General features: G+C 63.3%; 1 protein-coding gene across 1 annotated transcript; it reads left to right on the top strand.

The window, feature by feature from the left end:
* The first annotated feature begins 2422 nt into the window (after positions 1 to 2422).
* Positions 2423 to 12441, top strand: KCNN1 (potassium calcium-activated channel subfamily N member 1). The gene is made up of 9 exons (XM_049787758.1): positions 2423 to 2474; positions 3370 to 3457; positions 8056 to 8502; positions 8892 to 9445; positions 10213 to 10354; positions 10481 to 10591; positions 10715 to 10842; positions 11895 to 11964; positions 12172 to 12441. Exons 3-9 carry the CDS (start codon positions 8134 to 8136, stop codon positions 12400 to 12402), a joined length of 1605 nt encoding a protein of 534 aa, XP_049643715.1. The 5' UTR covers positions 2423 to 2474; positions 3370 to 3457; positions 8056 to 8133; the 3' UTR covers positions 12403 to 12441.
* Positions 12442 to 13122: the final 681 nt, after the last annotated feature.

Raw genomic sequence — 13122 nt, 5'->3', positions numbered from 1 at the left:
CAGGGTTTTCCCGGGGCGGTGGGATGGGGAATCCGCGTCGTCTCTGCGCCTGCGCGGGCGGGCGGGCGGGCGCGGGGATCTCCTCCAGCTGGCTCCGCAGTGCGCACGCGGCGGGGCGCGGGGACAAGTGGGGGGACCCGCGCCAACCCCGGTGGGGTCTCCCCTGTCGCCCGGGCAACCGAGCCGCAGGCTGGGCGGGGGCAGCGGCCTCGGGGAAGCCGACCGTTGTGCGTGCGCGTTTGCACGGGGGTGCGCGCCCTCGGCCGGGGTTCCCCCGTCTCGCGCGCTCCCCGGACCTTGCGGGGGAGGCGGGGCGCGGGGCGGCGCGTGGGCGGCGGGAGGCGCAGGCAGGCGGGGCGGTGGGTGCCGGAGCAGGTAGGGGCGCCGGGGAGGTCGGGCGCGGTGGGGCGCGGTGGGTGGGCTGCAGAGGCGCGGGCAGCGGCGCGCGCGTTTGGGGACACAAAGGAGACGGAGGAATCGGGGGACCTGAAGGGCACCGAAGGCGCAAGGACAAAGCCGGGGGACGCCGCGGTGGAAGGAGGCGAGCCGTGCGGTGCGGGACGGGTGCGTGTTGGTACCCGGGGTCACCTTCGGACAGCTCCGCCCCCAGACGTGCGGCGGCTCTCGGGCTTTCCAGATTTAGAAGAAAAGGGGGGGAGGCAAAATAAAAAGCGGGGCGCGCCGTGCAACTTGGCTTGGAGACGCTGGAGCCGAGGTGCCAGCCATCTGGGCTCAGCGCCGCGAGGCCCCCTGCGCGCCTCCCACCCTGGGCCGGCCTTGGAATCATCACTCGGGGGTGGTGGGTTCCCAGAGGGATGGAGACGCGCAAAATGATCGGGCACCCCGTACATCGTCCCCCCTTCCACGGACCGGGCACCCCGAGCCCTTCACCCTGGCCCGGGTTCTGTAGATGGGGCAAATTCGACTCAGATGGAACCGGCACCTATTTGCGCTCATGTACTCCGGGATCCCCGGGGCTTGCTACCCTGAGTTTGACTTCTACAAAGTGAAGGACGCAGGTGAAGGTGCGCCCCGAGTCCTCCCTCGTCTTGGCTTTCCAAGCGCGTGGACCCCATCCCCGGGCCTTGCTTGGGTGCGAGGCTAGTCTTGGGGTATCCCGAGTGGGTTTTAGCTCCTAGACGGGGCAGTCCCGGGGCGCACGTGGAACCGCATGGGACAAGCCCAGCCCTGGGGACATATCGGCCTGGGCACGCGGGCCCCCACGATCCCCTGGGGCGGGCAAAGGAGGACGGGAGGGGCGAGGACACCCAGGGTGTCAATGTTGGGGCAACTGGGGGTGTGGCCAGCTCGCGTCTTAGGGCGCGCGGCTAGCCCCTTTCTGGGGGCCTGTGAGCGCCAGGCGCTCCCCGGGTGCACACACGCGGGCGGGGACTCCCTGGCTGCAAGAGACCCAGGAGTAGCGGTCGGGGGTGGGTTGGGGACCCTTCTCAGGGGTGCCAGTTTGTGCGCCCTGGCCACCTCCCTCTGGGAGTCTCTCCAGCAGCTCACAAAGGCACCGACTCCATCATGGCCCGGGGTGGCGCCTCTGCGGCTCCCGACACCCTCACCCCAGAAGCATCCACCCTGCAGACCCGCCTTCTCCCCCGTGCCCCGGTTCCCCGCCCCGCCCAGCCCTGCGGTGCGCCCAGTCCCGCCTTGGCCACGCCAGCGCGCGCGCAAGGACGCCTGTGGAGGGGAAGGGAAATGGGCGGGGGGGGGAGGGAAGGTCTATTTTTAGGATGCATGGGGAAAAGGGGGTGACCAGACCACAAAAGGTATGCGGCTCGCTCTCCAGGGAGAAGCCCTCGCTCTGCCCCAAACTCGGGTGGAAAGAGGCTGGATGAGGGCGCAGAGACCCGTGGGCGCGCGCGCGCGCGCGCGGTGGCTGGAGACTGGGCAGGGGACGCGACCGAGCGGGGACCCCCCAAAGTGGGCGCTGGAGGAATCGAGGTCACTGGCTTCCGAACCCTGAACCCCGAGCCCCAAACTCCGGCCCCTCCTCGCCTTCCCGCCGCGCACCGTTCCGGGACGCGCGCCCGAGCGCGGAGAGGGACAACTTTCGGGGTATCTGTCTGCGCCCCGCTAGGCTTCTGTTTCTCGGGATCTGCCTGCGAGGCAGGGGCCTCACTCGCTACCCCGCACAAACTCACCCCCAGACTCTAGAGGTGCCCCCAGCCCGCGGTCCCTTTTTCCCATGAAAAAAACTGGACACGTTGCGGGGCAGTGGACCCCAAAAATCTTTCTTCTTCCTGTGTGCGCTCTTGGAGCTCGGGACCGGGACTCAGTTTCCCTCCCGGTGCGTGCCAGGGCCTGACAGTGACGCCCCTGTTGGGGGTGGCCGAGGGGACCCCCGCGCGCGCGCACAACGGGGAAACCGGGCGCGCCCGGGCGGTGCTTCTGCGGCGGCGGCGGCGGCGCGCGCACCCCTGGGCTCCCCCGTGCGGGGCGGGCCGGCGGCTCCGGCTGCAGCCGCGGTGAGTAGGCAGCAAAGGGCGCCCTCGGGTCCGCTCGGGGTCCCCGGGGTCCTGGCCCCAAGACTGGGCAGGCGGGGCGCAGTGGTTTGGGGGAGCCACGGGAGGAGGGAAAAGCCTTTTATCTATCCCGACTCTGCTTCCGACTCCCCCATGCTCCTGTAACAAGAAGACTTCAGCTCTGGGACGCCCGAATTTCCCTGCGGGTCTTCTGGGGGGCTTTGAGCCAGTCCCCCTGCAGGGATGAGGAGGGAGGGAGAAGCGGGGTCCCTCTGTTTCCCCCTTTCTTAGCCCCCAGAGTGTGCTGGGGATTCCCTGCCGCAGGGACTCAGGGGACGCTCGACCCGCCTGCCCTCTAGGTGCTGGGCTCTGCTGCTCTTCCAATCGCCTTCCCTGGGACCCCATGCCCTTCTCCAACATGGGGGCGGCTGAGGCCCAGAGAGGGTCAGAGCGGAACCAAGGTCACACAGCGCGCCACAGCCCGGCTCAGGGTGTGGGGCAGTGGGTTTTGCTGGGTCGGGTCGTCCGCCCAGCCTGTCCTGTGGATCCCCAGGCCAAGCGGAGCATGAGACAGGCAGCCTGTCACCCCCATCTGCACCTCCGCATGTGCCAGGAATGCTGGGGTGAGCGGGTGCACTGGGGATCCCCGAAACTCTGCCCCTCTTGACCTTGGGCGGCCCTGTCCTCCCACCCACCCGCCAGCACTATGCTCTCCAGGCCAATCTGTGCCCACGGGGACACCAAGGAGGCTCTCCCTCCTTCCTTTAGTCTTGGTTCTGGAGGCAAAGTGCACCCCTGATCCTCATGTTTCTGAGTCAGCAGGGTCACCCTGTGCTCAGAGCCCATGTCCGCTCTACTCGGGGCTCAGTGCTCTCCACATCTGCCTCTGCTTCTGCAGGTCCAGGGGAGACCCGGAAGGTCCCAGCTCCCAGCGGGATCCGAAGCTTTTCCATCAAGGCTAGTCCTGAGACCCCAGCAGACACAGGGTGAGTGGCCCCTGACATACAGTGGGGCGGAACAGAGTGTGTTTGTGTGTGTCCTTACAGTGTGTGTGTGTGTGTGTGTGTGTGTGTGTGTGTGTGACTTTAAATCCCCCAATATCACCATGTTGTTAAATATCTCTCAGGAACCCCAGGATGGATTTCTTTGGTCCCTTTAGCCAGGCTGGCTTTTCTGGGTTTGCAATTTGGGGGGTGGGCGGCTGTTTCTGCAATGTTGAGACGAACCTCACGTCTCCTGAATCCCAGTTGAACTATCAGGACAGGGGACCTTCTCCCCACCCCCGGTATTTGGTCTTGTCCCCCCTCAGCTGATATGTATGAACTGTGGGTCCCTTCTTGGCCCTGAGCAGTGCAGGGCCTATCTGAGGGTACCTTGCTGCAGAATTTGGGGGTGCAGGGGACTGTAGGGCTGGGGCAGGAGTGGGAGCAGGAAGGGGAGCAGGGGGCAGTGCAGGAGGCCACAGGACTCACAGGACAGAGTTTTATAGCCATACACAGATCCTGGGACTGTATAACATGGGGGGCCCCAGGGTCAGAATTCCTGGGGTCTGGGCCACAGGGAAGGGCCCTGGGCTTGGCATGCCTGTGGCCAGTCTCTATGGGACCCGATGCCCCATGCTGGGGACTGGAGTGGATGAGGATCCTTTGAGTCTGGAGAATGCTAGGAGGGCATCTTGGAGGAGATGACCTTGTTCTTTCAGAAGGGTTCAGATAGAGGCGTAGGAGTTTGCCATTTGGGCCGAGGCTGGAGTATACCTGGTACATGGAGCTGCTGTCCGGGTGTTGTGATGGCCACATATATTATATATTTATTTTTTTTTGTTTTTTTTTTTTGTTTTTTGGTTTTTGGGCCACACCCGGCGGTGCTCAGGGGTTACTCCTGGCTGTCTGCTCAGAAATAGCTCCTGGCAGGTACGGGGGACCATATGGGACACCGGGATTTGAACCAACCACCTTTGGTCCTGGATTGGCTGCTTGCAAGGCAAACGCCACTGCGCTATCTCTCCGGGCCCTGTTTTGTTTTGTTTTTGTGAGTCACACCAGGCAGTGCTCAGGGCTTACTCCTGGCTCTTTGCTCAGGAATCACTCCTAGCAGGCTCAGGGGACCCTATGGGATGCCAGGAATCAAACTCCAGTGGGACACATGCAAGGCAAACACCCTTTCACCGTGTCATTGCTCCTGGCCCATATGCTATATATATATGTACCTGCTGACACTCAGGGGTTACTCCTGGCTATGCACTCAGAAATCTCCCCTGGCTTGGGGGACCATATGGGATGCTGGGGGATCAAACCACCATCCGTTCTAGGTTAGCTCGGGCAAGGCAAACATCCTACACCTGCACCACCGCTCTGGCCTCAATACTCCATATTTTTTTTTTTATTGAACCACTGTGAGAAACACAGTTTGAGTTTCAGTCATAGTTGCCAAGACACCTCACAGTGCATGTTTCTTGCTACCAATTTTCCCCCGTTTCCCTCCCCACTCCGTTTTACTTTTTGTGTGCTTTTTTGTTGTTCATTTTTATTTTTGAGGCAGTGCTCAGAGGTTTGCTTCTGGCTAACAGTGCTCAGGGGACCCTATGGAAATTGATTTGAACCTGGTTCAGCCTCGTGCAAGGCAAACGCCCTCCCCGCTCTGCTGTCACTCAGCCCCCCAAGACAAGGTCATCTGATCACCCTCTCAGCCCATGCTGGGTCCCCACATTCCATTGAATTTTCTCTCGCCTCCACCTCCAACGTGACCCCGATTTGGGGGGGTATCTTGTGTCTGTCCCCATGATGCCTCCAGCCTTATATGTGGGGGGCTGCTGACAGCATCTCCTGGTCCCCAAATCCTGGAGAACTAGTCACCCCTCTATTCCTCACTTCCTCCTGCCCCTCCTATCCCAGGTCCCCCAGGTCCCCTTGGGGCCCACTCTGCCCTGTATCGCCCTGCTGGGGACGCTGGTGTCCTGCAGAATCGTTTCTGTAATGGGGACACCCCAGATCACACCGACACACGCAAAACACGCACTTTGCAGGCCAGAGTGCCCAGTCCTTTGGCAAAGTTGCAACCTCAGATCTCACCCAGGGGAGGCCGCAGAGCCGCAGGGAACCGCTTTGGGGGTTTGGGGCGCTCGGAACTAGAGGTCTAGCGGGCCAGGCCTGGCCGTGCAGAGACCCGCATCTCCGGGTCCCCAGGGGCGGAGGCGGGACCTTTAAGAGGGGGCGGAGCCTTCGGGGTCGCGGGTGGGCGGTGTCCGCGAGCGCTCGGCCAATCAGCGCCGCCGCCCGCCTGGCTCCGCCCCCTCCGCTGGCCCGGGCGGGCGCGCTGGGGCGGGGGATGCGCCCGGGACCCGCGACCCCGGCCCGGCCGAATCCGCGCGCCCCGCGGGCCGCGCCCCGATCGCGCCCCGGACCCCAGCCCCGGGGTGCGCGCTCCAGCCGAGCCCCGCAGGTACAGGGTGGGGGGTGCGCAGGGGCCCCGCGGGGAGACGGGGGAGACCCCGGGAAGGTCCCAGGACCCCCGCCTCGGGCAGGGGCACCCCAGTCTGCTGGCGGGGCGGGAGGACGCGTCTCGGGGCTCATCGCAGCTCTTGGGGCGCCATCAAGTCGGGGCGCTCTGCAGAGTCGGTGACCCGGGACGCTTTGGGGGGCAGAGGGGGCGCCTCGGTGGGTCGGGGAGCCCGGTCTGGGACACTATCCCGCTGGGGAAGGTGGGGTCAGGCCTTGCAATCCGCTTGGCTTGGGGGTTCCCCCAGGGCCGAGGCTAGAGGACGCCCCCTGAGGCCCTGTGCTTGGGTCCAAACTGCAAGCTTGGCGGTGATCACGTCTCTCCCCACTTGTCCTGACAGCAGCCCCAGGTGGGAGTCACTGCAGGGGTTTGTTGTCTTACCTAAGGGCAGCCCACCCCGGGATGGGTGGTCCAGGGGTCCCACGCGCCACGGCTCCTGCCATGTGGGATTGTTGGTGGAAAGGGGCAGGTGCAATTAGTCTGCATCCAGTGACACCCCCAGGGTACCCGCCTTAGAGCTCTTGCCATTCACTTTCCCCCACTGGGTGTGCAGGAGCGAGCTGGGGTGTCCTACCTGGGCCACTGCTACCCAGTGTCCCCCAAGGCCTTCATGTGACCAGCAGAATCGCTCAGCACCCCGCACGGAGTTGGGAGTTCAGTGCCCAAGTCTCTGGAAAGTCGGTCTCTGGGGCAAGATTCTCATTCCATGCCAGGCACCCCCAAAGCCAGAGACAGACTCGGGAGGTCCTGGATCTTTGTGGGTTTTGTTTTAATTTTGTTTTGGGGCCATACCTGGCAGAACTCAGGGGTTACTCATGACTCTGCACTCAAATCCCCCTAGGAGGACCCTTTGGGATGTCGGGGATCGAACCCAGGTCCTTTCCAGGTGAGCCGTGTGCAAGGCAAACGCCATACTGCAGTGCTATTGCTCCAGCTCCGTTTGTCTGTTTTGGACACACCTGGCAGTGCTCAGGGCTCACTCCTTGCAGGCTCTGGGGATCCTATGGGATGCCAGGGATCGAGCCTGGATAGGCTGTGTGCAAGGCAAGAGCTCTCCCTGCTGTGCTGTCATTCCAACCCCAAGTCCTCAATTTTTGGGGTGCTACTCATCACCCAGAAAAGAGCCCCTCGTTGATATGCAAGCTTATCCAGGGCTTTGGGGAGGGGATCCTCATTCTCTTGAGCAGACCTTGGCTGCACTTTGGCCCTAGTTGCTTTTACTGGGGGTCTCAGCTGTGCAGACCGCACCCCACATCCCACAGCCAGGCCCACAGAGCAAGGCTGGATAGTGCCGCACTAGACCCTCCTGTCTGAACACCCTGTCCCACCCCACCCCCACCGTGCTGTGTGACCTTGATCACTATGCTGAGCATCTCTGGGCCTCTCTCCTCCCGCCTCCTCCCCACACCCAGCCTGGCTCCTGCAGCAGGGCTTACCGCCCCTGCCCAGGAGACCCCAGCTCTGCTCGCCCTGTCCTCACCTGTTCTCCCCCTGTTTAGGGCACTGCCTGACCACTCTGCCCCATGTCCCAGCTGGCATCCTAGTTCTGGCATCGTGTTGCCTGCCCACCTGGCTGCTGCAGCTCTGCCCCACATTGGGCCCAGGGCTCCCCGTCCAGCACCTGGTGATCCAGGAGGATGGTTCCGCTCCTGCTGTCAGCCCTGAAGACCCCAGGAAGTTCCCTGCACACGGGGGTCTAGGAAGGAGGGTGCTGTCCAGTGGGCAGGGTGCATTGGTAAAAATCAGAGATCAGGCCTAGAGCATGGCTCTGGCTTCTGTGTGGTGAGCTGCTAGAACACAGAGGGGTCCTGGGACCCCTCCCAGCCGGCTGTTCTGGGCCCCCAACTTCTGGTTCTTTTTTTTTTTTGTTTTTGGGCCACACCCAGCGTTGCTCAGGGGTTACTCCTGGCTGTCTGCTCAGAAATAGCTCCTGGCAGGCATGGGGGACCATATGGGACACCGGGATTCGAACCAACCACCTTTGGTCCTGGATTGGCTGCTTGCAAGGCAAACGCCGCTGTGCTATCTCTCCGGGCCCATCCAACTTCTGGTTCTTACGATGACTGGCATTCCCTCTTCCCTGCAGGTCGGCACCGGGACTCCGCGGCACAGCCATGCCGGGCCCCGGGCCTCGAGCGAACTGCAGCGCAGTACCTGCAGAGCCATGAACAGCCACAGTCTCAACGGCTGCGGGGCGCAGCCCCTGGGCAAGGCCTCGAGCCGAGACGCCCAGGACCCCGAGTCCGGCTGCCCTGCGCTGCCTGCTGTGAGCTCTGGCCTCCAGGTAGGGACCAAGGGCAGTGGGCGGGTGCAACTCCGGGAGCAGGAGGAGGAGGAAGAGGAAGAAGAGGAAGAGGACGAGGATGAGGAGGGCGGGCCCTGGGGCTCCCCCAGCCCGGGCCACCGCCTGGGCCACCGGCGGCAGCTGTTTGAGAAGCGCAAGCGACTCAGTGACTACGCGCTCATCTTCGGCATGTTCGGGATTGTGGCCATGGTAGCCGAGGCTGAGCTGTCGTGGGGTGTCTATGCCAAGGTAGGCCCCAGGGAGCCTGGAGACGGGGGCATAGAGGGTTGGGCCATAGAGATGGAGATGGGGCGCAGGGTGCATTGGGGAGGGTTGGCCACGGAGAATAGGGCACTAGGGGTTCTGACGTGGAGATGGGCGCAAAGCATACAGGGTCCGTCATGGAAACGGGCGGGCTTAGACAGATTCAGGGTGCATGGGGCCCCATGGAGATGGGCGGAGATTGGGGCCCAGGGCGCTAGGAGGTTCAGGAGTGGAGATGGGTTCAGGGTGCACGGGGTCAGCTATGGAGACGGACGCAGGGCATATGGGGTTGGCGATGGAGACGATTGTAGACGAGGGCGCACGGGAGGCAGGTCCGGCCGTGGAGCCCCGACCCCCACATGTGCCACTCGCAGGGGTCGCTGTGCTCGCTGGCGCTCAAGTCGCTCATCAGCCTGTCGACGCTGATCCTGCTGGGCCTGGTGGTCCTGTACCACGCGCGGGAAATCCAGCTGTTCATGGTGGACAACGGCGCGGCCGACTGGCGCGTGGCCATGACGCGCGAGCGCGCGCTGCTCATCTCGCTGGAGCTGGCGGTGTGCGCCATCCACCCGGCTCCGGGCCACCACCGGCTGGGCTGGACGGCACGCCTGGCGCTCAGCTACGCGCCCGCCGTGGCTGAGGCGGACGCCGACGTGCTGCTGTCCGTGCCCATGTTCCTGCGCCTCTACCTGCTGGGCCGCGTGCTGCTGCTGCACAGCCGCGCCTTCAGCGACGCATCAAGCCGAAGCATCGGCGCGCTCAACAAGGTCACCTTCAACACACGCTTCGTCATGAAGACACTCATGACCGTGTGTCCCGGCACCGTGCTGCTCGTCTGCAGCCTGTCGTCCTGGGTGCTCGCCGCCTGGACCGTGCGCGTGTGCGAGAGGTGCGTGGGCGCCTGCGCCAGGGGAGCGGGTGGGAGTGCGTGTGCCCGTGTCCAGGTTGCTGCTCGGCAGCCTATTTTCCTGGGAATGTGCCCGCCAGGCACTGGCACTGCTCGGGCTGGAAGGGCACAGGCCTGGGAGAACTCGGCTCATTTGATGGGGGGACCTGGTCTCGAGGACCCCGGAGGGTGGAGGCTGTAAGAGAAGGGGCCCCACGTCTCATGCACCCTCCTTTTCGTCTCTGCTTGCTGCACCCCGGACTCCAGGGAAGGCATGTGAGTCGCCCCTTCCCTGTCCCCCACCCCTAACTTTGCACTTGGGGCTTTGGGGGAGTCTGGGAGAAACGCTGAGGCTGGGTGGGGATCCCCATGCCACCCTCCTCCTGTCTGGGGACATGGATCCCATCAGGGTGGGCCTGAGGCTGACTTGGGCCTGACTCCGTGTGTTTGGCCTTCCTGAGTCTTGTCTGTCCATCCATCTATGTGTCTGTCTGTGTGTCTGCTGACAATGGGTCTGTCTTGGGGAAGGGGGTTGGGTGGTTAGAGGCACACGTAGATAGGTGCCCCTCGCTGCCCAGGATCCAGAGCCAAGCTGGAAGATAGTCAGGGTTCAGGGGTGCAGGGAAGAAAGAACAGAGGGTTTCTGGGGGTAAGGGCTTTTGGGATACAAAGGAAGGTTTCAGGGTACAGGGAAGGTTTGGAGGTACACAAGGGTTTGAGGTCATGGGGAGGGTTTGGGGTGCTTGGAGGGTTTCGGGGTGCAGGGTGGCTCCTCCATTCCCTTGCCCTGAGAAGACCCATACACACAGGCCCCCAGACAGGCAGGAGGTGGCCGGCAGCTTCCTGGGCGCCATGTGGTTCATCTCCATCACCTTCTTGTCCATCGGCTACGGAGACATGGTGCCCCACAGCTATTGCGGCAAGGCCGTGTGTCTGCTCACCGGCATCATGGTAGGTGTCATTGGGAGGGCGTAACCCTGCGAATGACTGTCACCCACATCTCCCTATTAGCCCCATGAAATCAAGGGGGCTTCCTGGAGGAGACAGCAGCTGCTGACAGGGACCCCTATCCCCTAGGGTGCCGGCTGCACGGCGCTGGTGGTGGCGGTGGTGGCCCGGAAGCTGGAGCTCACCAAGGCCGAGAAGCATGTGCACAATTTCATGATGGACACGCAACTCAGCAAGCGGGTAGGGCCGGCCTCAGTTTCCCTCCGAGGATCAAGGCCGGGTGGGTGGGCAGGCGGGATTGCCCCCGTGGGCCAGGCTGGGCCATGTCGTGTTGGGGGGCACACTGAGCCCCTGTCCCCGCAGGTGAAGAACACGGCGGCCAACGTCCTGCGGGAAACGTGGCTCATCTACAAACACACGAGGCTGGTGAGGCGGCCGGACCCCGGCCGGGTTCGGAAGCACCAGCGCCAGTTCCTCCAAGCCATTCATCAGTGAGTGGCGCCCTGGAGACCCGAGTCCTAGAGTGGCAGGGTGGTGGTGGGGTATGCAGGAGCTGCTTCTCCCTTAAGGCTCTTTGCCTCTTTCTCTGTGTTGGGACCACACCCAGTGGCACTCAGGGGTTTCTCCTGACTCTGTGCTCAGGAATCACTCCTGACAGTGCTTGGGAGCCCTATGGGTTTTTGGGTCACACCCGGCAGCGCTCAGGGGTTACTCCTGAAATTGTTCCTGGCAGGCTTGGGGGACCATATGGGATGCCGGGATTCAAACCACCATCCTTCCACATACAAGGCAAATGCCCTACCCTCCATGCTATCTCTCCGACCCCTTGGGACCCCTATGGGATACTGGCATTGAACCTGGGTTGGCCACGTTTAAGGCCAATGCCCTACCTGCTGTCTTGGCACCAAAAATTGATCCCAGATGCTCCTGCACCGAATTAACCCACATTTATAAGGACTCTGGGTGGGCTTAGACCCCCTCATAGTCCTTCCCAAACTGTTGAGGGTGGTGAGAACCTTCAGCTCTTCTGGGGCCCCTTTAGCCCTCAAGGGGGTCCAGGGGCCCCTGAGAGCGCCCCTAGGATGGCCACAGCAGAGTCTCCTGGAAGGGCGTCCTGAGCCCCCCGAGAGTGTCATGGTCAGTCCACGTCTGAGAACCCCAGGGACAGTTTAGATGAAAATCACGGGGGCTAAAGAGATGCTCTGGGGTGCTAAGCCAGCGATGGCCAGTTCTGACACCCCAGCGCCAATGGGTGTAACCCCAGAGCTGTGGGGAAATGGGCCAGGCTGGACCAGCAACAGAAGGGGCTGAGGGGAGGCGCCCCTCATTCGGTCTGCTTTGGCGTCGGGAGAGCAGCTCCTCCAACTGGAACCCCAGCCTTGACTCCATTCTGTTTTTTCTCCCATCGCCGCCCTGCAGAGCTCAAAAGTGAGTATGGGGGGCAGTGGATGCATGCAGGTGGCTGTCCCCTCGCCCCTCGCAGACACCCCAGGCCTTGCCCCACCCTGGTTCCCTCAATCCCTCGGCCCTTCCCATCGCACAGACTCCGGAGCGTGAAGATCGAGCAGGGGAAGCTCAACGACCAGGCCAATGCGCTGGCAGACCTGGCCAAGGTGGGTACCGCCCCCCACCCTGGGGTAACAGAAATTGGGACTCTGCTGGGGGCAGAAAGGCCCCGTGGCACGTGTGTGCTTGTGTGTTTGCATGCATGTGGCTCTGTGCTTGTGTGTCAGTGTTCCTGGCCTCCCACCGCCCTGAGGTGCCAGGTTGAGGGGTCCCCGCCCTCGCCAACACCAGCTACCGTGTCTCCGTGTCCGCAGACGCAGAACCTGCTGTGTGAGCTCACAGCCGAGCTGCAGGCTCAGCACGATGAGCTCGAGGCCCGGCTGGCGGCGCTGGAGGCCCGGCTGGACGCGCTGGGGGCTGCCCTGCAGGCCCTGCCCCGGCTCATCGCCCAGGCCCTGCGCGCCCCCCGCCGCCGCCACCACCACCGCCGCACCCCGGCCAGGAGCCCCCAGAGGGCAAGGCCCTCTGTGGCCAGCTGGGACTGACGGACCCTGGGGCCCCATCCGGATCCTCGACCCACACACTTTGGGGTTCAGGAGGCTGCGTTGGGCCGAACGACCCGGGGCCGGACCCCCGAGGCTTCCCACATCCCGCCCACTCCCCCCACCGCCGCGACGTGAGCCTGGAGCTTCCTCTGGTCCCCAAACCCCAGCCCTGGCTGCACCCCGGCCCCTGGTGGGCAGGGGCCAGGTGTGGGGTGACGGGGTCTCGGCAATTCTCAATAAAGCGGGACCCACACTCTGGTGCTCATGTGTTTCCTGGGGAGGGAGGTGACGGCCCCGGGTATGGAAGTTGTGGGGGCCACCTCAGCTCAGTTGGTAACACTGGCTGAAGGGTGATCATTTCTCTCTGGGTCTCCTTTCCCTTATCTCAAGCTCCTGGGTTTTTTGGGGGTGGCCTAATCTGAGTGACCGAGTGTCAGCTCAGCACCCCTCGGCTTAGATCACCCCGACCACACCCCCTTCCTAACCCACCTCTCCGTCTTTCCAGACCCCCTCTCCCCCAGCGTAGCTGTACAGGGGCCAGAGTGAGAGCACAGAGGGCTGGGAACTTCCCTCGAACTGGACTGACCCGGGTTTGATCCCCGGCATCTCATATTGCGTCCCTCCAGTGCTGCCAGGAGTCACGCCTGAGCACTGCCAGATGTGGCTCAAAAAGAAAAAAAGGCAAAAGCCTAGTTGTGCAAGGTGGACGCCTCTGGAGTT

This window comes from Suncus etruscus, chromosome 15 (assembly GCF_024139225.1).
Source record: "Suncus etruscus isolate mSunEtr1 chromosome 15, mSunEtr1.pri.cur, whole genome shotgun sequence".
Lineage (NCBI taxonomy): Eukaryota > Metazoa > Chordata > Mammalia > Eulipotyphla > Soricidae > Suncus > Suncus etruscus.
This window is presented reverse-complemented; position numbering and strand designations above follow the sequence as displayed.